We start from the raw sequence: 25,579 nt of genomic DNA on the forward strand, positions 1-25,579 counted from the left end.
AAAAAAAAAAAAAAAAAAAAATTACGTATCTTCTCTCCATCGAGATGTCGAAATTCCTCGATGCGTGACACACGTTCGTGCGTGTGTACACGCTCGTGCAAGTTGCGTTAATGAATTCCATATGTAACGCGATTAATATACGATTACCGAGTTAGACGCGTCGCGATGTCCAATTAGAGGTATGATTTATCGCGCGAGATCGGAACTCGAGCGAGGATCGCGTGCGCGCGCGCCATGCCTACACGCCGATCGCCATAACTCTCTCTCCGCTTGGGAACAAAAGGTAGGAAATTCCCTGGCAATGTTCCACCGGCTAATTATCACTGTTCGCCGTGGCCGCGGCCCTCCCCTCCCCTCCCCTCCCCTCCCGTCAACTATTCCTACGGATCGCCGCGATTAATCAATGACACGGCCAATCGCGCTCGATATCGGGTTCCACGAATAATTAGCGTCGTGGTATCGCGAGGATGTTGCATAATTCCATGGCCACGCGCCACGTGTCCGCGAAAAGTGTCAATCACCCAAGTCCAAGTTTTCTTTCCTCTCTCTCTCTCTCTCTCTTCGAAAGGAGGAACACCAAGGATCTCTTCTCTTTCTCGCGCGCCCGTGAAACGTCTCGATTATCATCGGAGAGTGAATTTACACGTTAGCAACGCGTAAACCGCGACTTTCTCTCGGTCGTGGCACACAACCGATTCACACGAGCGATCGCAGCTCGGACGACGATCCACACCTGATAACAATTGAAGATAGTTGACAGCGTCCCGAAGTAGCTGGAATCCAACGAGCATGACTTATCGTCCACGATTGCTGCGTCGCATCACGAGAGACCTTCGCGGGATCAATCTTTTTCCTGTTTCCGCCTCCCTCTTAACCCGTCCTCCTTCGTTCGATCGACCGAGGGATCCATTTGCGAATTCTCGATTCCGAAGGTCGTTATCGCGTCCTTCTCTCGCGGATCGAATTTTCGATTCGAATTTCGATTAATTAAAAAAAGAGAAACGAAATCGATGGACGCGTTCGTGCCAATCTTAATCTCGAGGCGGAGAGACGTTTGTACGCGAACCAGCTTTCGAGCCGATCGGTTTTCGGTTGGAAGGAGAATAGAAACTCGAGGGGATGGAATCGCGATAGCGGAAGAAGTCGGGCCGCGTACACTCGCAGTGACGCGCATCGGTTGACTGAGGCTCGGCTCCGGGCCCCGGCAGGGCCCTGGGCCCGGTCGAGTTTGCCGCTTGCTTTTCTGCCTGCTGCTGCTTAGCCGCACACGCGCCAACCGAGCACAGCTTGCCAAGCAGACGGTCGCTTCACCTGCGTACCGCCGCCTTTTGTTCCACGCACCCCTCTACCTCGAGAACGCCCCTCTTTCGCTCGCGATCTTTCCTCCTCCTGTCCTTTCCCGACTACCGGCTACATTTATTTTTTTCCCCCCCTTTCCTTTCTTTCGCCCTACCATCCGATATAACTATAATATCCCGCATTTTTTCAATACCTTCCTTTCTTCCATCGAGAGTTAAAAGTTTATCGATTCGTCGTATCGGACCATGTTCGAGTAAAAAATCGGCCGATTCATTCTCGTTCTCGCGCGATAAATATGAAAATTTTGAGGAAGAGAGAGAGAGAGTCAAAGAGTATATCCTCGTTGAATTTAAGAACCAAGTGAGATTCGACGCACTTCCTTTCCATCTCGCTCGCCCGTTCGATTCTTGCCGCTACGAAATCACCTATCGATCGGGATACAGCGTCTGTGTTTATGGAAATTCGTTCGTGGCCACAGCCCGTAAAGGATCGAGAGAGCGTGTTATTAAGGCGTGCAGTTAGCCGGCACACGCCTCGACGGATGGCCGGACCGGTGCACCTGTTTCGGCAAAAGGATCTGGTCGGACCACCTTACCCTTCTCCCCATTCTCTCCGTTTCCCTCACTCCTCCGACCCCTCCTATTCCTCCTCGACTCGAAGGAGTCGCGCGATCGAGGAACGCAGCCGAGTCGAAAAAATTATCTTTCCAACTGGACGAACCCCCCATCGTTTCCTTCCCTCCTTCTCGACTCGAATCGAATTCTCTCTCGCGAACGAAGAACGTGTAACGAAGTGAATCCGATCCTCGCGACATCCGTTCCCGTGCGTCCCGCCACCGGATATACGCTGTTCGAACGGCGTACGTGGGACACGTCCTTGCGTGGAAACAGGACGACTCGTGGAGGAGCACGATTTTACAAAATTTACGAGTTTTCGTAAGTTTGGAATATACGCCGCGGCGACGAGCCAGCCCGTTAAAACACCGCCGATTAAACTCGAAACGTTTCTAACCGTATCGTATTTGCAAACGTTGTTTGTTACGACAATGGACGATTGTTTCGCGGCGTGGAACGGATATATAATTCTCCGTTGCTTCTAATCCCTTTCGCTCGATTGATACGATTTTTATGCGATCGATCGTGGCAAGAGACAAAACGTTGCTCGAAGGAAAGGAAAGATTTCGTCCCGAGCGAATACGACACCCTCGACACCTGGTTGGCTTTGGAACGAGATAACGAGATTACCCGTTCGAACGGAGTTTTTTCAACGAAGGAAGAAGGAGGTCGCGAATGGATACATTCTCGTGGAGGCGAAACGCGTCGTCCGATAGGACAAAAGACGCCGAATAGGGAAACGATGAGATTGATCGTTAAGGCGACCCAGATTCTCTGAAACGCAACGATGTTCTGGCTCGCTTGCCACGCTTACCTGGAACACCGCCTCGTTGAAAAGTCACCGTTGAGGCAATCGTCGTCGTTGCACAACCGATCGATCACAGCCGGGCTTCGCTCGCCGGTTATGACGGTTAATTTGCATCCGCCGAAGAATGCTTCGAGAAAAATCGGGCTCGAAAGTTTTCGGATCAACGTTTCGCCAATAAATATATTTTTGCAAGGATTTTTTGGAGGAGGACAAAGAAATTTCGGAATTTCTCTGGAAGTGGAGGAAGTGGCAGACAGGTGCCGGAGGCGATGCCAGACCTCCCTAGGGTCCCCTAACGCGAAATAATCCTCCAAACGAATTCGAGCACTCCTATTTCGAAACCCCTTCTTCCACAACTCCGCCATTTCCTCTTTCTCGTTCGCGCGCGTAATAAAAATGTAAACAAACGCAGCAACCGAAGAGGCAAGAATAATTTGGTCAATTGCAAAATCGAGTCCCAACAGGGACGAAAGGAACCGTGAGCAATCGGCTGCGATCCAGGGGCCCGCATAACGAAACAAATTGTCGGACAAATTGACGAAAGAAAAGGCGATTAAATATACGAGGCGCATCCGTTCCGTCCGCTTATCCGAAAATTGTCAGTCACAGTATGCAAACGCGAATTTCCCTCGTAGCTACGGATCGACGTATTTATTAAGGAGGTCGACTTCTCCCCGGGGAGGGGACGGAAGTTCTCCTTTCAGTCAAAACCGGAAGTTTCGCCCAACTCCGAGCAAGTTACCTGGAAGGAGAGCCGCTACTCGCTAACTTTCCAGTTTCTCTCAACCGAGGGGAGTGAGAAAGAGAGACTCTGCGCATCGCGAATGAAGAGCAAACATTTAACTGGCGCTCGTAACCGCGAAACCCGTTGATATCGTGAAAGAAACCACGCCGTTTAATGAAACGTTCCTTTCCACTCTCCTTTTTCTTCCACCTCCTCCTCCTCCTCCTCCCCCTGATATTTGCGAATTAATTTACTCCCGATTGAGTTACAAGGACGTTACAACCCGTTTCTTCTTTCGTTATTGGCCATCTTCGGTTATTAAATGGTTGGAGGAAAAAAGGGGGAATAATAACGAATCGAGCCTAAAAATGAATCGTCGCCAACGCGTATCGATCTCGCATACGTGGAATTAAATCAACGGTTAATAACGGTAACCGTACCCTGTCGTATCGTATCGTACGATATCGTATCTGTAACGACGACGGGGAATTTATATCGATCCCAGACCGGCAAATCTGGAAAATCAACGTTCAAAAGATCCCGCGAAACTTCACTTGGCGTCCGGTTAATAAACTCGTATCGGACGCAAAGCGAAGCGCGTCTGTGTCTGTGTTCTAATATTTTACCCCCACTGGTTTATCGTTTAAACCGGTGACCAACCGGGGTCCGGGCGACCGTCACACTCCGCCACCTCGAGACTCGAATATCTCGAAACTGGGTCAACCGAATGAAGTATTATCGAATGCTTCGTTCCATCAAGCTCCACCGAGTTCCATCACCGATCGGTGGTAAAAAAAAAATAATACGTAACTTGTACATATGTGTGTGTGTGTATATATATATATATATATATGTATATATATATGTATATATGTATATATATATATATATATGTATATACGTATATAGGTGGCACGTGTCGCAGTGAAACCAGTTCCCGCGCCTCCAAGTTTATTTATTTGGTATCGGGGATGAATGGGTCGTTGACCCAATAATATATTGATCTCGACGCCGTGCACGCTCGATTGACCAGCAATTGCTAATCATCTGAGCAAACCCGATCGAAGGGGTAATGCAACCCGCCGATATTAGATTATAATCCTCGTAATGGGGTTAATTCAACCATTCAGAATTTAGTGTAAATTGTTCTTGAAAATTGTAATTCGACGCTTCCGAGTTCAAACCGGTCGAATTTAATCGGCGATTTGAAGCGACGAAAGCGCCTTCAAGATAGCCTTTTTTGATCGAAAAATTACGTTCCTTTTCACATACACGTTCACTGACATCTCCCAAGTCGTCGCGTTGGATGATTGAAGTAATAAATCCCAGGATAAAAGATAAAAACGAAACAAGTCATCGAGTCGCGAAGACCTTAGACCAAGAAGAAATATCGCAAAATCGTCCCCAATTTTCTTGCGAGAAGTTTACGAATCTGTCTCTTCGAAATGAATTAACGGAGCTCGACGCGTGTGCTCGCGGATTGATGGCACGCCAGTTTGCGGTCGGATCGTTTTCGGCTTGGCATTGAGCTCAACCCGCGCGCTTAATCGATAATACGGGGCCGAAGGTCGTACGCTTCCGTGGCCGTCTCCGCCTTTTTCCCTCCCTGCTTCGTCCTCCCGCCGCGATTCACAGCCACACGCGACCCCGATTACGATCCCGTGGATACGATTTAAACGGATCATCATCGATCATCATCGACTTTTGTCGTTAATTGGTGAACATTATCGATTCTGGTTTAAGCGAGATCAGCTTTGAGTAAGCTCTCACCACCGATTTCTTTTTCAATCTTTTTTAAACGCGCGCGGATTCGCCACTCTATCCGATAAATTCCACAATCCTCGTGTACGTTATCCGTTATGAAATTGGCCGATTAGTTAGGGAAGGAGCGAGCGGAACGAACATCGAGTAAGAATGATAAGGGTGGAGGAGGATTAAACGAGAGCTTCGAAGAGTTTTAATCGAGGCATTTCCTACTCTTCTTTCGTTTCTCTCTCTCTCTCTCTCTCTCTCTTTTTTCCCCTTCTTTTTCCACCTGATTTTAAACCTCCCGGACAATGATCGACGAGGAGAGAAACGAAGATGCTTTCGACTCATCGTTGACTTCCGCTCGATTTGCATTCGAGAGCCGGCTCGATATCTGCCTTATGAATAACCACAGCCCCGGCTTGGGTCAGATCGGTCGGCAAAGGGTGAACATCTCTCTCTCTCTCTCTCTCGATCTGCCCCCTTCTTTCTCTCGCGCGCATCTTTTCATATAAGATCTCCCGAGGAAAATCCTCCCCCACCCCCGTGGTAGAGCAGCGAAACGAGGAACAGGCGAAACGGGTCGAAGAAGCGGGAAGGATCTCGATTCGGTTCCGTCCTCTATTCACCTAAAACTGGGGATATAAAATAAATTTCGTGGGCTTAGGCCAGCATAGGTCGGTTGCCGGCGAACCTTGCCTGAATGCCAAGAACCGCGGCGAAAAATATAGGATGCGGAGGGTGGACGGAGAGGGCGAGAAGGGAGAAAGAGGGAGAGGGAGAGGAAAGGAGGAGTGGAAGGGTTCCGCAGGATGTTCTTGAAAGGTTCGTTTATATCTTGGTAACGGCGAATTATTAAGAGAAAAGAATTCCCTTCGCGTTCTAATTGCTAAAAGAGCCCTCCAATTAAGACGAGAGAAAAGAGAGAGAGAGAGAGAGAGAGAGAGAGCGAGCTCTCCCCTCCTCTACGTTCCCTCAACCGCGATCGCTCGCTCTCTTAATTAACTTCTCTTGAAACGCATGACAATTCCACCGAGCGAAAAATTTCACGAAAAAAAAAAAAAAAAAAGAAGAAAACTCTTCGCTTCGACGGAGTCCCCCACGACGAATATATCCTTGGTTAACAATTACATCCCAAAAATCGCGCGCGAAATCGAGAATATTTACTGCTACTGGAATAAAATCTTGAACCTTCGAGGAATAATATTCAACCTCGGGAAAAATCATCGTCGAAAATACCATACGTTTTTATAACGGTTTTAATAATTTAGAACGAAGTGGAGTAGGATGAAACGAGAGACAGGTCGTGAGAGGGAAGAATTCGCAGGAATATACGGCGAATATCGAATATAATGCTTGGATAGGTTGGTGGCAACGGTGGATTACGGGCGAGAAAGTTGGGAGACGAGCGTTTCCGCGGCGTTCTGATGCACGCGTTCTGGTCTCGTGTGCAGTGGTCTCGGTGCATTGGTGCAGCAACGGTGGAGGAAGGAGGAGGGAGAAAGAGAAGGTGGAAGAGGAGGAGGAGGAGGAGGAGGAGGAGACGGAGGTGGGTCATCGACTTCCTCGACGTGACGCAACGTACACCATGCGTCGAGACGCTTCGGCCAAGCGGATCGGCCTGGTAACCTCTTCCTTCCGGAAGCGTCCCCCCTCCCCTTCGCCCATTCGCCCGTTTCTCTCCACACGGAGAAAGAGGCGCGCGCTAATGCTCCAGATCCACTCCGCAATTAAAATCCTACCAGCCACGTCCGTGCGCGGCCATTGTGATAAAAATTGACCCATCGAACGCAACACGTATTATATCTCACGCGTATTATTATTTCCAATATTATTATTGTTGTTGTTGTTGTTGTTGTTGTTGTTGTTGTTGTTATCATTATTATTGTTGTTGTTATTATTATTATCATTATTATTGTTGTTATTATTATTATTAGACGTGACGCGTTCCTGATAAAACGAGGCTATGAAAATAAGAGAATCTCGAGAAGAGCGAGAGTGGCATTTTTTCACGCTTGAAAAGAAAAGGTGATCGGGAGGGGGGGATGATCGAGATACATATATAATGAAAATTTTGAGGGAATTCAAAACCTTGGAGAAAAAGGTGTCGTCGAATTTTTTCGAACTAAGGTAATCAAAAACTACCAGATCTCCAGACTTGAGCGGAATTCCTTTCGAGGGAACGATCGATTCGGGTTGGGAAGAAGGGGGAAAAGGATGCGCTCTCCGCGATGAAGGGACAGAGACGATCGAGCCTACACGACACGAGGCTGTATCCGCCTATTCGAATATCGGTGAATAGAGATTTGCGGCGTTAAGAGAGCCGTTGGTAGTTCGACGAGGATAAAGGGACGTTGGAGCGGGCGCGTGAACGCCGGTTTACCGATCAAACGGGGAAAGAGTTGAACGAGTGGAACGCGACTTCTCGGGGGCCGAGAAATCTGAAGCGGGCGGAGGAGACGAATCGAGGCGGTTAGGCGGAGGTCTGGAGGGAGGGAGGGAGGATTTAATCACGTTAAGTAACCGTGGAACTGGTTGCTCGGTTGGTTGCTCGCGCTCAGAGTGATTGGAGAGCGTTCGAGGGCAGAATGGGATAGAAGGCGAGAGGAGAGACTCGGAGGGTAAGGGTAGCTGATGGAGATATGTGTGTTATCGACCCCTTTCGCTTCGCCTCTCCTCTCCTCCTTGTCCCTTCGAGTATGGTCACCCTTTTTCCACGCTTCGCCGCCGGCTGTTCGCACCCTTTCTTTCTTCCCCTCCCTTCCCTACCGTCAATCGTCTCCTTTGCCCCGCCGTGAAAGAGCGAAATGAAATTCCGCACGGATTTCGCGTATAAATTCCACCACCACGTCCCCCGTCGCCCTTTAAACGCGGAGAGAACAGAGGAGGGAAAGTAATCCTCGAAACGAAACGAAACGAAACGAAAGAGAAAGAGTTTTCGACTCGTCCGTGTCGTCCTCTTCACAATCGCTAACGATCCTTTCTTCTTCCATTTCTTTCTTCCCCCTCGAACGGCCCCCCTCTTCGCAGAGAGGCGTCGCGCGCCTCGCCTCGTCTCGTCTCGCCGCCCTACTCGCCAAACTACCCTCCCCCCCTCCCCCTGATCGATATCGCGTAAACGCCTCCGTGTCTCGCCTCTCGCGAGATCGCATTATACCCCGTCCCTCCCGATTATTTATCGCGAGCAAAACGTTTCGTAAGAGGCTTCGCGAGAGTCTTTTCTCTCTCTCTCTCTCTCTCTCTCTCTCTCTCTCTCTCTCTCTCTCGATACCCCTCCCCCCTCCTGGAAATGGGGATGGCGACGGTGTGGGAGGGGCGGCGGATCGAAGGGGTTGAAAAGGCGACGCTCGCTCGAGTCACAGGGTTGGGTTGGGTTGGGGCGAAAGGGCGCGCTTAACAAGAGAAGGAAACCCGCCGCCACGTCGTTCCAGGGAGAAGAAGAATACGTAGACGAATAACGAATAGAGAGAGAGAGGGAGAGGGAGAACCTAACCTTTCTCGAGAACCGAACACCCCCGACGTTATTAGGAAAATGGACCCTGCTTCCCTCTTCTCCCCCACCGCGATCGAAATCTCTTCTCTCTCTTCCTCTCACCTTCGCGAGAGACTTTTTTCTTTTCTTTTCTTTTCTTTTTTTTTTTTTTTTTTTTTTTTTTTAAGGAATCCTCCTCGACCGAGAGAAACCCAAGTACTTTCTACTCCGCCCGATCGAAGAAACTGGATTAAATATAGGAAATATGAAAGAAATGAGGCGCAATATCCTCGATACCTCGGCAGGATAAATTGACCGTGCGGGAATGGGAGGGGTGATGGTCGCGTACGTCAAAGGAGATGGCGACATGCTTTCGCGCGAGGACCGAGGAGGAGAAGGGAGGGGGGAAGCGTATCGCCGGAGGCGCGCAGTTACGCGATCAAACACCACGAATTAACGGAGGGGGAACGCGAGCAAACGTCATCATCGTGACGCGAAGGAATCCAATCGATCGATCCCCTGTCGATGAATCAATCTGGCACGTTCCGGGATTCATTCCATTTCCAATTCTACGTTATATATTAACATAGGGAGGAAAAAAAAATATAAAAGGAAAGGAAATACACAAGGCCAAAGAGGATTGATTAAATTCATCCCTGATCTCGTAGGCGAATTAAAGAAGACGATCGAAAGATAGCGCGGTATCTTCCGATTGCTCCGAAAATCGTGATTGAACGAGTTCGCAGAGCGAGACAGCCAGAGCCAGAAAGAGAGAGAGAGAGAGAGAGAGAGAGACGAGTGTATAGCATAATTGGACAACTAGGTCAAGCCGCTCGATAGTATACAGAGGTAACTGACAGCGCCGTGGGGAAAAGGGGGCTCGATATTCAATATTTAATTTGGCTCAGCACGTGTACAACCCCTCTGATATACAGCCACCCTTCGGGGAGAGAGGAGGGGAGCTTGTTCCGGGGCTGGTTAACGCCGCTTACGCTCGGGAACGAGGTTTCCGACTTGGAAAGTAATTCCAAGACCGAGTCACGGACTTTACTCGCGAATCGACGACGACTCGCCTCGAGAATGGACGCAACTTATCGCAACTTTAACGAGTGTTTTAATCGAGCGACACGCGCTTCCTCCTCCTCCTCGAACCCGATACTTCCGTGCTTACGCGTCGGATCGATAATCCTCTCTCCCAACAGCGGAAGAGGAAGCGAAGAGGAAATCCTCGAGCACGGATAAGAGGAGACATCCACCTCGCTCTTCCACCTATAGAAATGTCTCGCGTTACCTCGACACGTTTTTTAATCGCCCGTGCTCGATTTATCGGCACTCGATCGAATATCCCGCGCGAAGCTGAATCCCGTAATCTGGCGTTACGCGCTCGTAATCGACTCGGCGAGCGCACGCGGCAATATCAATTTTCGATCCAATCCAAGCGGCGCCTGCGTCCCACCGTTCGAACAACGTCGTACATTCCTATACGTACACGTTGCCAGAAATTAAAACGGCGCAAAGAGCGAGCGAAATTACGACCAATTGCCGTAATTACCCGGCCACTTTTATCAAGCCTCGAAATCGATCGAAAAACTTTTCCACGAACGTGTAACCCGAATAAATCGAGGATAAACCAACCTTTCTCTCCACCCCCCGACAAAATTTCGATTTTACGGGGATTAATCGAATTAATCGAAATCGAAACGAATCCCGGCCCCCGATTTATTCGATTAGCCGATTGCTAATCGTCGGTTAATAATTATCGTCCCCTCGTTCCACCCAAATTAATATCGATATCCAACAGCGAAAAAATTATCGACGCAATTTCGGTGGACGAAAAAAAGGGTATCGATCGAACGCACGGAACGGGGTTGCAAGGACGGATACCGATGGATACCGCGCGTTCGTCGAGTAATGATACACGCATCGGGCCCGCGCATCGACACGTGTAAGTACAAAGCGTTGTAATAATAGCGGCTGCCTGGATCGCCGCGGCCCGCACGCCCGACTCAACAGGTATCGATTCGAGCAAATATCAAAGGTGTGTGCCACTCGGTGAAACTGCATTTTCCCAATAAATTAACCCCTGCTCGTCCTTCCTTCTATACTTTTACGCGTTTATCCGCGTGGCGCTAGATCAGTCCTCGATTATCATTCGAGAATCGTTTCCTCCTCGAAACAGTTTCTCTTTTCGAGACTCCGTCGATTCTCGATCGAGAATTCGAAGGCCTAGGAGCCAACAACGATATTCTCGAAGGACTCAAACCGTCCAAGTTGATTACGCTTAACCGTAGTTCGACTTTGGCGATCGAACGGAAATTAATGATCCTTCGAATCTTTATCGAATCTTTGTTCCACCGATAGAATTAATTTTTCACGACGATACGGGAAAAGGGAAAGGAATTTTCCCTCTTCGGAATCTAAAGAATTTCTGAAATTTTTGAAATCCTACTACGTCGTAGTAGGGAACGATTCGAAATCGATCGAATTCGATAACGAGAGAGAGAGAGAGAGAGAGAGAGAGAGAGAGAGAGAGAAATAATTTTTCCGAGAATGGAACGGAACGGAGAGCGAGGATCGATGGATAATTTACGAGGCCGTCTCCGTCCACGAGACGCGCGGGTTTTACGATGGCGAGGAACGGGGAGAGCGGGGAGTGCGGCGATAAAAAGGAGCGTGTCAGACGGGAGCGTGGATGGATGCCAGGTGGACGTCTAACGGCTGTTCTCCTCTTCGACGTGCGTACGCGACGCGCGAATCGCTCGCTCGAGACTTTATTAACGCAGAGTCGAGCGAAGTTGGATGCGCGTTGGATGCATAGTTCTCCAAATTGCGCGCAACTTGCTCGAAAGCTTTTCTTGTTCCCGATAATTACGTGTGCGTGTATATATATATATATCGTTACGGTGGCTATTAAACGACACTATTATACTTGGTTGGAGGGACAGAGCGGATTAAATTCCTCGTTAAAAGTTTCTCTTCGCGATCTCTATTGTTACGGATGCGTCTTCGTTCGCTCAACAGCCGAGGGAAGTATGTTAAATCGTACGAAGTGCACAGCGATCGCGAAATTATCGCGGAATTATTCTCGAGGAGGTAGAATAATTTCTCAATAGGGGGGGTTCTCCCGTGCAGTTACCGCTTCTTAGTCGTTCGTAGTCGCGTGTCCGGGTCGAGATAAAGTCGACTTCCTTTCAATTTTCCCGCTTCGACTTCCTCCCCCTCCTCTCCTCAACGTCCTCCTATCAATTTACGCTATTTAAAGCTCGAGCATCGATAGGGAAACGACGGAAAGATGGGGAGGGGAGAGAAAGAGAGAGAGAGAGAGACGGGGAGAAAGTTTAATTGGAGGGAAAGAGTAAGGAAGAGTTTATCGGATTCCAAAGTGGCGGCCAGTTGGCGTGACGCGTTCCAATTTGTAAAGGTTGCCCGATTCTGGCGGCCGGCCATTATCGTACCACCTTCGATTCCCCACCGAGTTAAGCAACCGAGTTTCCACGCACGATTATATTAAAGGAGCGTTCGCATTCGGCCGGGAGCACGCGACACGGGCACGCGAATGAAAGGATTATTCGATTCGAAAGGACGAGATCGATCACGAAAACGCTCGATATCCAATTTTCCAAAGTTTTTTTACCGTTCGGAATAGGGAAATCGAAGGAGTTTATGATATTAACGAGCGGACGTATTCGGGGATCGCGACGAAAGAAAGAGAGAGAAAGAGAGAAGAAGGGAAACGGCGATATTAATTTATCGGTCTCTCGTTTGTTCTCGTCGCGAGCCACCGGCGACAAGCCGAGTTGAGCGATTGAATATTAAGTGACGGGAGTCTCTCACTCTCTCTCTCTCTCTCTCTCTGTCTACTTCTCTCGGCGAAGTTCGCCCAAGGGACTTCCTTCGAACTAGAAAACGAGACTGAGAGCTACGACAGCCGCTTCTCTCGCAGGCCATCACCATCGCCGTGCTGGAACCGTGGAACGAGGACGAAACGAGCAGCGCCGGCCGGATGGTGGAGAGGCGGAGAAACAGAGACGCGTGTACGAGAGGGCGAGAGAAGAACAGAGAGAGAGAGAGAGAGAGAGAGAGAGTGATACGGAACGGAGAAGGCTGCCGGGGGCGATTTCAATAATTAATGTCACGGGAATTGGCGCGCACCAGCGATGGTACTGGCGGAGTTACTACCGCAAACTTGAAATTCCCTGTCGCGGTATTCGAGGCAGATCGCTCCATGGATAATTACTGCGATTATCCCACGAACAAGCTGGCGAAGTCTTCGCGAGTTTATCGGGCCGGGTACTAATGAAAACTTGCCCGAGTTATCGAGAAACTCTCCCTTCCAACCCCAGATAAATTTCTTCTCGAACGAGTTGGCAGTTTTCGCGCCGAGCCACCTCACCCTTTCCCCACCCCTCCTCCCTCATCGAGCGGATCTGGGAATAGAAATATCCCAGCGGCACGATCGAAAGAGAGAGAGAGAGAGGGATGTTTCCATCCGCGGACTCGGGGACAATGGAGGAAACGCTTTATATATCGTATACTTGACCTAGGACACTTGAATAGACGAAAGATCGGAGCTCCACCGGTGTCCCGCCACCGCGATTCGTGGGGGGCGATGGGAACGAACGACGCTGGGTTCCCATGGAAACCACCAACCTCTTCACCGTCCTCGTCGTTTCTGTCGTCCGCTCATTCTTCCCGGCGTATCGCGTACAGATGAGAAGAGGAGAGCGGGGGAACGAGGGGGAAGGAGGGAGGCAACCGACGAGGAAAAAGGAAAAATATCAGCGATGGCTAAACTCGTGCCAGCCAGGAAGAGACAGAGAGAGAGAGAGAGGGGCGACGGTTATTTGTTACGAGTCTTTCTTCGTTTTTACCTCCCTCGTTTCCGTCCAAACCCGAGGGAAGAATTTCTCCCTCTTCTTGGCGGAAGATAGAGAATAAATAGCGGAAGGTAGGTAGTGGAAAAGTCGAAATGCAAGAGCGCGGTCGAAAATTCGAGGAACGGGCCCCTTTCCCCCCCCCTCCTCCTTCTCTGCGGCGCACGACTAAAGGTCGACGGTCACGCGATCACGCCCTCGCTCGTTAACACCTACACGGTCGGGCTGTGAGCACAGGTGGATAAATACGGCGGGTGGAGGGCACGCGCTTCGCGATTCCAAAGCGGCGATTAACCCTCCTCTTAATCAGCTCGAGACGAGCTAACGTCCTCGAGCTACGTTTCTCTCCCCGATAAAGAGGAAGCCACGCTCGCCTCTTAAAGTGGGTCTCTCCGAGCGTGGCGTTCGGTGGGCGGTTTCGCCGTTTCCGGCAGGAAGTGGCCCCGAGAACAGGAATATACACACACATATATATATATATATATATATATATATAAGCGAGGAGGTAAATCAGGAGCCCAAAAGGGGAACCGGAAGCGGCAGATTTCCAGATTAGATCCCGCCACGGGGTTAAATCGGTTCCTCCTTAAACGATTTCAAACGTTTCTCTTAGCTAGAGAGGGGGAGAGACGGATTTTCGTGAAACGAAGGGGCGCGCGAAATCGCTTTAACCAGGCGCGATAAGGCAAGCTCAAATTTACCCGGGGAGGGGGAGGAGGAGGAGGAGGGAAATTCCGCGGGCCGCATGGGAGACCGGTGCACGCTCGCGTCACGGCTATATAATAGGCGTCGCGAACAGAGAGTATTCGAGCATCGACGGTAAACGGATGGGGCAGCGTTGGTTAATTCATGAAACGGTATCCCTTCGCTTCTCCCTCTCGCAACCCCCAAAGCAACCCTCCCTCCCTCCCTCCCTCCCTCTTGCGCGCCTCGCCCCGGTTTAGAAACGTTCGAATATCGAATGAATCCACAGGTTTTTGCCCGGACCTCGGACAATCCGGCCGTGATTCCCCGCTTTTCGACGCAAGGCCGGCCCTCTCTCCTCCCGTGGATCGGTTATAGCCGAGCGAAGCTCGGGACCGCGCAAAGACCTCGCCTCCAAAGCTAAATAAATATTTGGATTTTCGCGAACAAACATCGAAACCCGGTAAAAAAGTTTAGTTCCCGAGCGCATCGTCCACACCCGGTTACGTAAGCGAGAAACTCGTAAACCCGTTTGTCCGGCTATAAATATTTCCCAGACTCGCTCCACGACCTTTTGCTCCGCGACAACTTTGGACTTTTCTTTTCTTTCTCTCTCTCTCTCTCTCTCTCTTCTTCCTTCGCGTACTTCACCTCAGGAACGAAACCGTTCGTTTCGTAGCTCGAGACCGTACCGTTTCGCGAACGATGAGGGGAGGGGTAATAAAATAATAAAGAAAAATTTATCGGAAAGAGGGGACGTTTCGTTTTATGCATCCAGTGTCTCGACGTAAATCGCGGGACTAGACCAGTCCAGTCCCTTGGATGTTTAAGGTAAACGGTTAAATCGAACCACCCCGTGCAACGTAAATTTTCCGCGCGTCGCCAGAATATATATTTTTTTCCCCCTCCCCACTCTCCCCTGACCCTGTGCGTCTGCTCGTGGGCGTATAAACGCCGTATAACTGTGTGCGTGCGCGCGTGTCGGGACCAGTCGAGTCAAATATAAATTTTCCCGGGACGGTGAGTTAATGGGAAAGGTCAGTGACTGCAAACGAAACGCGGCTGCAAATTGACGTTTCGCCCTTCTCGCGAATCCACAGGTTTTTCCATAGGCCGCTACTTTGTTTCGTGAGAGAGAGAGAAAGAGAGAGAAAGAGAGAGAGAGAAAGAAAGGGCCAACAAAAATAATCTCCCCGGTTTTATGAAAATATTTCTCGTTGAAGAGAATAATGCGAGATTCGCGAGTTGGAAAGAAAAAAAAAAAAAAAAAAAAAAAAAAAGGCCGTCAACAACGCGGCGCGCAACGATTAAATTAGTCCGCGACGGTTTTGTTATGACCATTGTCGCGTGTAAAGTAGAAGGGACGAGAGAAAGAGAGAGAGAGAGAGAGAAAAAAAAAGAAAAAGAAAGAAAGAAATGATAATAATAATAAAAAAAAACTGTGGAAACGAAATTAAACTGTCCCGAAATATCCGTTTCCGGCATTCATCGTTGTCACACAGCGCGCAGCAAATAATAAGGCTCGTTTCGCGAGGCAATAAAAATCCCCCTCCTACGATTTCACCCACGGTTAATTGCGTAATGGACTATAAATGTTAAGTAGCTCTCGACCAGATATATACTTTTCCTCGATATTTTGCTCCTCCTATAACGTTGCGAATCGTGGCGCTGTTCCTTCGTACCGGAACCCGGTTCGAGTAGAGAATCTCGAAAGACGATCGAGATTAACGCTATTACGATTTTTATTTCTTTCTCGAGTGTTCGAAAGCGGTCGGCGATATTAATAATAAGGAGGCTCGTCGAGCTCGAGTAATGGCATAAGTTTGAAAGACGCGAATGGGATCGCGAGTTCGAACGAATCACCATGGAATCCTTTTATCGCGCATTCTCTCTCTCTCTCTCTCTNNNNTCTCTCTCTCTCTCTCTCTCTTTCGTTTTTCTATTCGACTGGAAAGTGAATTATCCCGAAACACAGGCGCCCAAACACAAACGCACGTACACGCATGCATATACACATATCTAAAAGTTTACTTACGAGGCTTCGTGGCTTCCTGCGGCGTCACTTCGGTCAACTGGAAAGAAAAACACCGATTGTTCAGAACTGATAATATCGCAGGAAACGCGACCTACTAACCGAGCCCGCTCGACTTCCCAATCAAACTCCCCCGTCCGTAATACCGACCGATCTTTCTATCTTCCCGATTCCTCGCCGAATTTCCACCGAATTTATCAACGTCGCGTGTTTAGTTTCACGATCATTCCTCGGTAAATAAAAAGTTTAGCCGCGAATTTCGATCGATCGCGTCCACGTGGCAAAAGTCGAAAGTCACGCGATTCGAGTTGGTTCGAAAAAGAAAAAGAAAATCCCTTCGTTCGAGATTAATCCACTTTTCGGGAGAGGTAACCGATATCTCGATTTATTCTCCTTCTCCCTCCTCTCCTTTTTCCTTTTTCTTTTTCTTTCCTCTTCTCTTCTTTCTTTTCCCTCACCGTACGAAACTCTTGACACGAAGCCAAGTGGCACGAAAGTTGAGGCTCGTTCGGTCGAAGAATCGATCGATCGATCGATCGGTTTCATCGCGAGGAAGAAACCGAAATTGCTTGTTCCACGGGCCGTACTCTAGAATGGGAAGAGGGGGCATCGCGCGAAAGCCGATTTACCCGCAACGAAAGGCGGGTACGTCGCGCGCCGAGCTTCTTGACACGGTGCCAAGTGGCACGAAACACTTCTCGGCCGCTCGATACAATTCGAAACGTTTCCACGATCGATACCCCGCGCGCGCTACGAACGTCGAAACGGCTCGTTGCGTTCTAATGAACGAACGTGGCCGTTCGTAATCCCGGAAATAGAAACGGGGGGTATAAACGTACGTTTTACGAGATAATATAAATCGTAACGAATAACAAACGCGTAAATTCTCACCTTCGCCATCACAGGATTGAACGTGAACTTCGACTCGAGCTCCTTCCTCGGCGTCTGGGCGATGGCCGTGAGGGGTGTGGGTGGCATGGTCATTTCCTGAAACAGAGGGGAGAGATCGATGAGAGATAAGAGAGCGATGGGGGATCGGCATCGAGACGAGAGGCGAGGCCCGCTAAGGGAAGCGAAAGAGAAGCGGGTCACCGTGTCATCTTTCCTCCGCCATTATCGCCGACCGCCTCGAAAAAGGTGACCCTTTTTCCTTTCATCGAGGGGCATCGCTTGTGAAACCGGTACGTGCCACCAAATCGAGCCTCGTGTATGCTTAGTTTTGCGTAAGACGCGGCACACATCTGGGCCACGATTACGTCAATGGAGGCACCGATTCGGCGGCGCGCGGATAGTAATAGTAATAGTACTCTCGTGTCTATTAGCGTGGATCGAGATGAAAGTGGCGAAACACGGCAACGCCAACAATGCAGTCTGCGCGGGTTCAACGAAACGGACGCATTTCCACCGACGGCGAATCGTCGGGCCCGATTCATTGACCCGTCGAGACATCCGTCGACGCGAACAAAGAGCGGCGAGACAAAAGCCTCGTCTCGCGTCCCTCTGCTTATATACTCTTTTCCTGGACGATCGAGGCCGGATCTTGTTTGCCGCCAATCGAACGATCGCGCGTCCGTGAAAATGGAACGGCTCTTCGCGTCCACGTGCACCGTTCACCAAAAGACGAAGCTTATTCATTCATCATGTTCGAATCGACTTGGATCGAGCGGAAACGTTCTTTCACGCGCTCCTGCATTCTGCTTCTAATCGCGTCGATCAAGATCAGAAAATTTGAATCGATTCAGAATATAGAAAATTCGGTGGAATGGAACATTCTCGGTATTCAAATCGACAACAGAGTTTTGATAATTAGCGCGTTCGTCAAAAATTCCATCGAATCGAGCAAATATTACGAATGACGGGACCTCGGTCGCGTCCACGTGCACGCTTCCAATTATACCGCGTTTCCACCAACAGACGAAGCTTATTTACCGAATCGAACGATTCGAAGATGGACGACAGAGTTTAGATTTAACAAATTAGCTTAAAAAAATTCAAATCGAATCGAACGATTCGAAGATGAACGACTGGTTTAGACTTAAGAAATTATCGCAAAAATTCCATCGAATCGAACGATTCGAAGATCGACGACAGGGTTTAGACTTAAAAAAATTGCATCGAATCGAGCGATTCAAAGATGGACGACAGGTTTAGACTTAAGAAATTATCGCAAAAATTCCATCGAATCGAGCGACTTCAGTGACGAAACGTTGTTCGCGTCCACGTGCACGCTTCCAACTATACCGCGTTTCCACCAACAGACGAAGCTTATTCACCGAATCGAGCGATTCGAAGATGGACGACAGGTTTAGACTTAAAAAAATTCCATCGAATCGAGCAACTTTAGTGACGAAACGTTGTTCGCGTCCACGTGCTCGTGCACGCTTCCAACTATACCGCGTTTCCAGCAACAGACGAAGCTTATTTATTCGAATCGAACGGTTCGAAGATCGACGACAGAGTTTAGATTTAAATTATCGCAGAAATTCCATCGAATCGAGCGACTTCAGTGGCGGAACGTTCTTCGCGTCCACGCACCGTTCATCGACCAAAAAACGAAGCTTATTTACCGAATCGAGCGATTCGAAGATCGACGACAGGGTTTAGACTTAAAAAAATTGCATCGAATCGAGCGATTCAAAGATGGACGACAGGTTTAGACTTAATAAATTATCGCAAAAATTCCATCGAATCGAGCGACTTCAGTGACGAAACGTTGTTCGCGTCCACGTGCTCGTGCACGCTTCCAACTATACCGCGTTTCCACCAATAGACGAAGCTTATTCACCGAATCGAGCGATTCGAAGATGGATGACGAGAGTTTAAACTTAACAAATTAGTTTAAAAAAATTCCTTCGAATCGAGCGATTCACTCGAATATACAAAATTTGCTCCGATCGACAGGGTTTACTCGATAAATTATCGTATACGCGAAAATTCCATCGAATCGATCGATTATTAGGACATACCGAGTTCGACGTGCTGCGCTCGTTATAACCGTGACGATGACGCAATTACGGTTCTTAAACATTGCGATGAAATGCTCGAGAATGTTATCCTCGTAAANTTTAACAAATAAATTTAGATTTAACAAATTAGCTTAAAAAAATTCAAATCGAATCGAACGATTTGAAGATCGACGACAGATCTAGACTTAACAAATTAGCTTAAAAAAATTCCATCAAATCGAACGATTCGAAGATGGACGAGAGAGTTTAGACTTAAAAAAATTCCATCGAATCGAGCAACTTCAGTGACGAAACGTTGTTCGCGTCCACGTGCACGCTTCCAACTATATCGCGTTTCCACCAACAGACGAAGCTTATTCACCGAATCGAGCGATTCGAAGATGGATGACGAAAGTTTAAACTTAACAAATTAGCTTAAAAAAATTCCATCGAATCGAGCGATTCACTCGAATATACAAAGTTTGCTCCGATCGACAGGGTTTTCTCGATAAATTAGCGGGAATCGTATACGCGAAAATTCTATCGAATCGATCGATTATTAGGACATACCGAGTTCGACGTGCTGCGCTCGTTATAACCGTGACGATGACGCAATTACGGTTCTTAAACATTGCGATGAAATGCTCGAGAATGTTATCCTCGTAAAATTAGAGACTCGTGGAAGAAGTTTCGGAAAACGTTCGGAGACGCGGTCGTGCAACGCACGTGCATCGTCCTCCTCTCGAGGGTATATGGAAACGAGGGACGCGTGCGACGCGAAAGAAAAAAAGAAAAAAAAAAGATCGCAACGAGCGAGCGTAATACGCTCTTTTTTTCTCTGGAGAGAGTTAACGGAGAAGAGCGAGTGTTGGTTTCGATGAAAGATCTCCGGATTCGAGTGGTTCCCTAGAGTGGCGTTCCTGCGTTTCGTCACACGCTCTCGAGCTCCCGCTTCGACACGCGATGAAACGAGGAGAAGACTCTCTCGCGCTCTCATTCTTGGATCTTCCTTCGACTCGATAACTTCCAATAGAGATAACCCTCTACCGCGCGTTTCCTTCCTTCCGAGAAGGCCAAGTATGTAAAAAAAAAAAAGAAAGAAGAAAAAAAGGAATATACGTTGTACAGGGGAAACGATCGAGAGGGGAAGAAGGGAAAAGCGGGCTCGTTTCGACTGGAGGGCTGCGAGGGATCCCGGGTCGAGGCGAGGCCGCGTTCGAGCCAAGATTTCAACCGGCGGTTGGCAATCCGTTTCGAAAAATCCGCACGGTTCGCGGAAAAACACGGCGGTGCGCGAGAGATATTGTATATTATAGAGAAAGAGGGATACGGAGTGTCGGTTGGAAAAGAATAATGGAACCGCGGCGGGATCGTTCCACGATCATGCATAATGTAACGCGGCGCGTCGTGAATATAACGGTGAACGGGAATGGCAGCGTTATCCTTCGAGCGGAAACGCACGGCAGAGCATCGTTACCAGTTAACGTTCCGATATTTTTCCGCTCCATATTTCTCCACCAACGAAAATCGCGTAAACCCCGCCCTCCTATCCTATCGCTCGCGTTAATTGGCGTCGCCAAGAGTTTCGCCGAGTATCTCTAAATAATCCTCCACTCAACGTTTCGTTACGTTTCGTTTCGTTTCCTAAAAATTCGTACCTTTTCTTAAGAATCGAATTATAGTGTATTAATAATAGTTGAAATCGTAGAGGGAGACGCGAACGACAATTCACCAAGGCGCGAAATCGAATCGAAAGCTTGGAAAGAAGGAGAAGAGAGGGAAAAGAAAAAGAAAAAGAAAAAAGGAGAATGGAGGAAGGGAAAGGAGAGAAGACAGAGAGAGAGAGAGAGCGAAAGGGACGAACCGGCGTCGTTAATCGCGACTTATTATTCTCGCTCGGCCGTGTGCAGCTTGGAGACACGCGTGACTCGCGTACGAAATCGTCCATTTGCATCCCGCCGCTCGACGACCGCGCCACGACACCAACAACGACGACGACGACGACGACGACGACGACGACGACGACGACGACAAGCACGACACACGGGCCCGAACGAAAAAGGACTCGACACGTTTGCCAAGAGGAGAGAATTCTCCGGGGGCTGAGTCACCCTCTCCGCGCGACCTACCGTTTCGTGCGAACCAGTTACACTCGCGGCCAGCCGCCTCCGCTTTATTCCCCGCGAGCACGAAACGCGAGTTATGGAGGATTCCGCCAACGTCGTCGACGTTGAACGGATCCCACGATCGATCGATCGAAACGATTCCATCTTCTATCCGGAACAAGATCGACCGTTTTAAATTCAATTTCGTCCTCCCTTTCTCTCGCCTCCTCCCCCTAGAATTTCGTCGAGAGTCCACGGAACGAGAGTCCTTGGATACGGAATCGCGTGGGGAGAGGGGGGACGAGAAAGGGTTCGATTAGAACGGGGGAACGAGAATAAGATGGAACGAGAATCGAAGGAGGGGGGGGAAAAATTCGCGGACGACCGAGATAAGAGCGAACCGCCCTTTCGCGACGCTCGGTGAATTATTTATTCCTAACCAAGGCGGGAGAACAAAGGGGTTCGATGATCCGTAGCGTGACTACGAGCCAACTGAGAAAATCGCACGTATCGTCACGGCTAGAGTGCTATTTACGAAACCTCGCCTCCGACCGAGAGAGGTGAAAGAACTCGGATCAAAGAGGACACGACTGCATACCTCGACAAACGTCTAATTCAATTATATATATATATATATATACATTATACTACATATGTATATATATAGTAGAGTATGTTATCGATAGCGGCGGAATAAGATCGGTCATCATCCGCAAACGACGAGAATCTTATCCTCCACCGATAATCTGGATGGAAACTGGAAAAGTTGGATCGAGGGAGAAGGGGGGGGAAGGTCGACGAGCGATGAATTTTCTGTGTCGCGTGCACGATCCTAATGGACCAGCAGCAGCAGCGGCGGCGGCGGCGGCGGCAGCAGAGGAGAGGGACCATCGATTCGAAACGGCGACTAGCCGGCAGATCGATCGTCTCGTTCAACGCGTTTTCCATTTCCACGCGGAGGATATATCGCGCCGCTACTTTTATTTACCCCCCTTCCCCCTTCGCCCACCACTCGTCGCGAATTTACAACGCGCCATCCCCTCGATCACCACCCCTTTATTTCGCCAACGGTTTTTCGAAACGTCGAACTCCGAATCCAGACTCTCCTCCGCGGATAAATATTATTCTCCTCGAATATTCGATTCGATGAACGTCGAACGTGAGGGGAGGGGTCCTTCCTCCCCTATTTTTATCTCGTAACGCATTACGACGAGAAGAGACTTCTTCCGTATCGCGATCCTATCTTACGTCCCAAGAACGTATGGATAAAATCGAGAAAAACGAGAGGAGGCTCCTACTCTCGAATTCGTTCAAGAACGGAATTCTCTCTCTTCTCTCTCTCTCTCTCTTCGCTGTTCGGCCGCTAAGAGTTAACTCGATCGATCTCGAATTGACCTTATTAATTCGGTCTAATTGTCTTCCCTTGGCCACGGTTTACGTTACCGTGGTAGCCGTGGTGGCGGAGGTGGGTGGTGGAAAAAAGGGGAGGAGGGGGGAATCGGCGATCGAAACGCCGAGGACGCCGGTGAACCGTGCGCGCGGCCGAAAACTGGATTAGCCGCGATTTATAGGGGCTACACGGGAATCGAATTTAAGCTGGAAAAAGCTGGAGAGCGCGAGCTGCGGCAACGACGATCCACTACTGCTATTACTACTACTACTACAATTACTATCACTATCGCTGCTGCTACTACTATTGCTCAACCGAGAAAGAGGAGGAGGAGGAGGAGGAGAGTTTTGCCCCCCCTAAATATCCCCGCGGCCAGTCGGATCGACCCGTAAATGGCGAGGCTGGAAAATCTGTCGATTAATCGAGAGAGGCGAATCGAGCGAAAAAAAGAAAGGAAAAGGGAGGGGAAGAAAGGGAGACGGGGAAGGGAGGAGGGGGTTGGCCGATACGGGAGAAGCGGTGGCGATAACGGTGGCGAAAGAACGCGATATTCAGGAGGCGCGCTAACGGTGGTCGTCGTCGGCGAGCGCAATTAGCAGCCGCATTTACGATGCCTACTGGCGCAACTCTCGTATTTTCCCACGGGCAGAGCCGTGAGAATAATTCATGGGCCTCGACGGTGCTTCTATACCAAACGGGCAGCCCGCGCTGCAGGGACGAGCCGATGCGACCGGTAAATGGGGGAGGGAGAGAGAGAGAGAGAAAGAGAGAGTGCAGCGAACGCTACAACGCCGACGACTGGCCGCTGGTATCGTCATAAATTCGCGCTGAAAGTGGAAAATTCCCGGAGAACGGTTACCTCTGCTCTCTCTCTCTCTCTCTCTCTCTCTCTCCTCCCCGCTTCTTGGATGCTCCGTTTCTGCATCGAATCTCGAAGAATTTTTAGTAGCCGAGTATCGATCCTGCGAGGCGAGGAGAAATATCGAGCGAGGAGATAAGTCGTGCTCCTTCGAAAAAAAAAAAAAAAAAAAAAGGTTTTTACGCGCATCGACGAGTTGTAAAATCGCGTGTGATATCGCGGCAACGATAAACGATGCTCGTATCGTTAAGTAGAGAGAGAGAGAAAAGGAAAAGGAAAAGAAGTATACGACGATCGAGTATCGTACGAATTCAAGTATCGTACGACGAGGTCACACGAACGCCTCGATAATCGGAAACCGATTCGTTACGCGACAAACCACTATGCGATAAACTACTATTTTATCTATCTTCACCTTGCCTCCCCGGTTGCTTATCCGATGTTATTCATCGACAGATGGAGTCGGTCTATCGCGGATAGATGTTGAGAAGGAAAGAAAAACGGTGATCGATCCCCGTTAACGAAGAGAGAGAGAGAGAGTAGCAATATTAATCGGTCGGTATCGATGTACGACGAGGCACACGCGCGACGAGGACGTCCATCGCGGGGACGCGGTATCTCGATACTCGATCGACCGTGTCGCGATATCGCAGCCTCGTAATGATATCAATTCGCTGATAATCGGTGTTAAGCCGTGTCCATAAATTAACACTCGGGAGGGGAGGGGAGGAGGGGAGGAGGGGAGCAGGGCAGAGCTTTTACCGATCTCGAAACCAGAACGTTATAACCGAAAATGTGGTTATTACGGGATCGATGGGTTAAAATGGTGGGCGGTTCCGTGGCAGAGATATTTCGCCCTCTCGCGTCTCCGTGTCGGGAAGATCGGATTCCTAGACTCCCACGAGCGAGCCAGCTATTCCCGCGCCATCATTATTCTCTATTCACGAATAGAACTGGGTCGGCCGGCAGTTTATCAGCCCGATTGCAACCGTGTATCGAGTCCAGCTGTCCGCACCGATGGAATCGAGTTCACGAAACGCCGGACAAATTGTTTCGAGCTTGTATATATATATATATTCGAATTTCTCTCTCTCTCTCTCTCTCTCGATTCCGATTCCGAAAAATTGAAATCAACGAATACGAGAAGAACGAAAGACGCGTTCGATCTTTTTCATTTGCTTCGCGTTGACAGCCTTCGCGAAATTGGGCGAGGAATCCTTCGAAGCGGGGGGCGTGGAATAAGGGAAACTAAGGACCACTTTGGCTATCATCTCGGCCAATCAACGGCCCGTTGGCCAAACTTTCGATTAGTTTCATGGCCGTGTTCGTGGAGGCTCGAAATAGCGCGAATCGAACTTACACCCCAAGGATACGCCCCTATAAATAGAAACGCGGTCGTTTCGATGTAACGCGAAACGCCTTTGGTCAGACCTTCTTTTTTTTTTTTTTTTTTTTTTTTTTTTTNTTTTTTTTTTTTTTTTTTTTTTTTTCCCTCCCCTTCAGAAACGACGCGTATCCAGAGGATACGACGGATCGATCCGTACAACGATGGGAGAGGAAAAAAGGAGAGAGAGAGAGAGAGAGAAAAAAGGGTGGAAGGTTGGCCGATTCCATTAACGACCGGCGACAAAGTTGGCCATGCCTCTAGGGTGCGAAATTGTGTTCTCTACCGGCGGTGACGAAAGCCGATACGGCGAAACCGAAACGGTGAGTCGATTCGGTTGAACGACAGCCGCGATATGACCGCGAGAGAGATAGCCGTTGTATCGGCGAGAAAATTGGCTTATCGACCGCGGCTCCAACTTCCATCCTGTTGCGTTAAACTTTCGCCTCGAAACGCGTAAAAGCTCTGTCGCGGATCCCTGCGAGTCAACGATTTCGATTCAGCACACTTACTTTTAATATATTCTCCACATCGGCCGAATTCTCGGTGGGGCCGGGTCTCGAGCTGCCCTGTAACAAAGAAGAGAAAATTCGTTCGATTAATTTTCGATTTAACCTTCGCTACTTTCGCAGTTTCCACTTTC

The 25,579-nt window shown here is 49.1% G+C and overlaps 1 protein-coding gene across 6 annotated transcripts in view; it reads right to left on the bottom strand.

The window, feature by feature from the left end:
• The window catches only part of LOC122718081 (AF4/FMR2 family member 4-like), a 117,227-nt gene that overhangs the window by 16,926 nt on the left and 74,722 nt on the right, over window positions 1–25,579 (bottom strand). For all 6 annotated transcript variants that reach the window (XM_043942772.1, XM_043942780.1, XM_043942797.1 and 3 more), the window contains 3 exons: window positions 25,449–25,505; window positions 17,145–17,240; window positions 16,257–16,293 (listed from right to left, as the gene is read on the bottom strand). In XM_043942772.1, the coding sequence (XP_043798707.1) occupies window positions 16,257–16,293; window positions 17,145–17,240; window positions 25,449–25,505 (190 nt within the window). The remainder of the gene's footprint in view (window positions 1–16,256; window positions 16,294–17,144; window positions 17,241–25,448; window positions 25,506–25,579) is intronic.

This window comes from Apis laboriosa, unplaced genomic scaffold (genome assembly GCF_014066325.1).
Source record: "Apis laboriosa isolate Shangri-la unplaced genomic scaffold, ASM1406632v1 scaffold11_cov152, whole genome shotgun sequence".
Lineage (NCBI taxonomy): Eukaryota > Metazoa > Arthropoda > Insecta > Hymenoptera > Apidae > Apis > Apis laboriosa.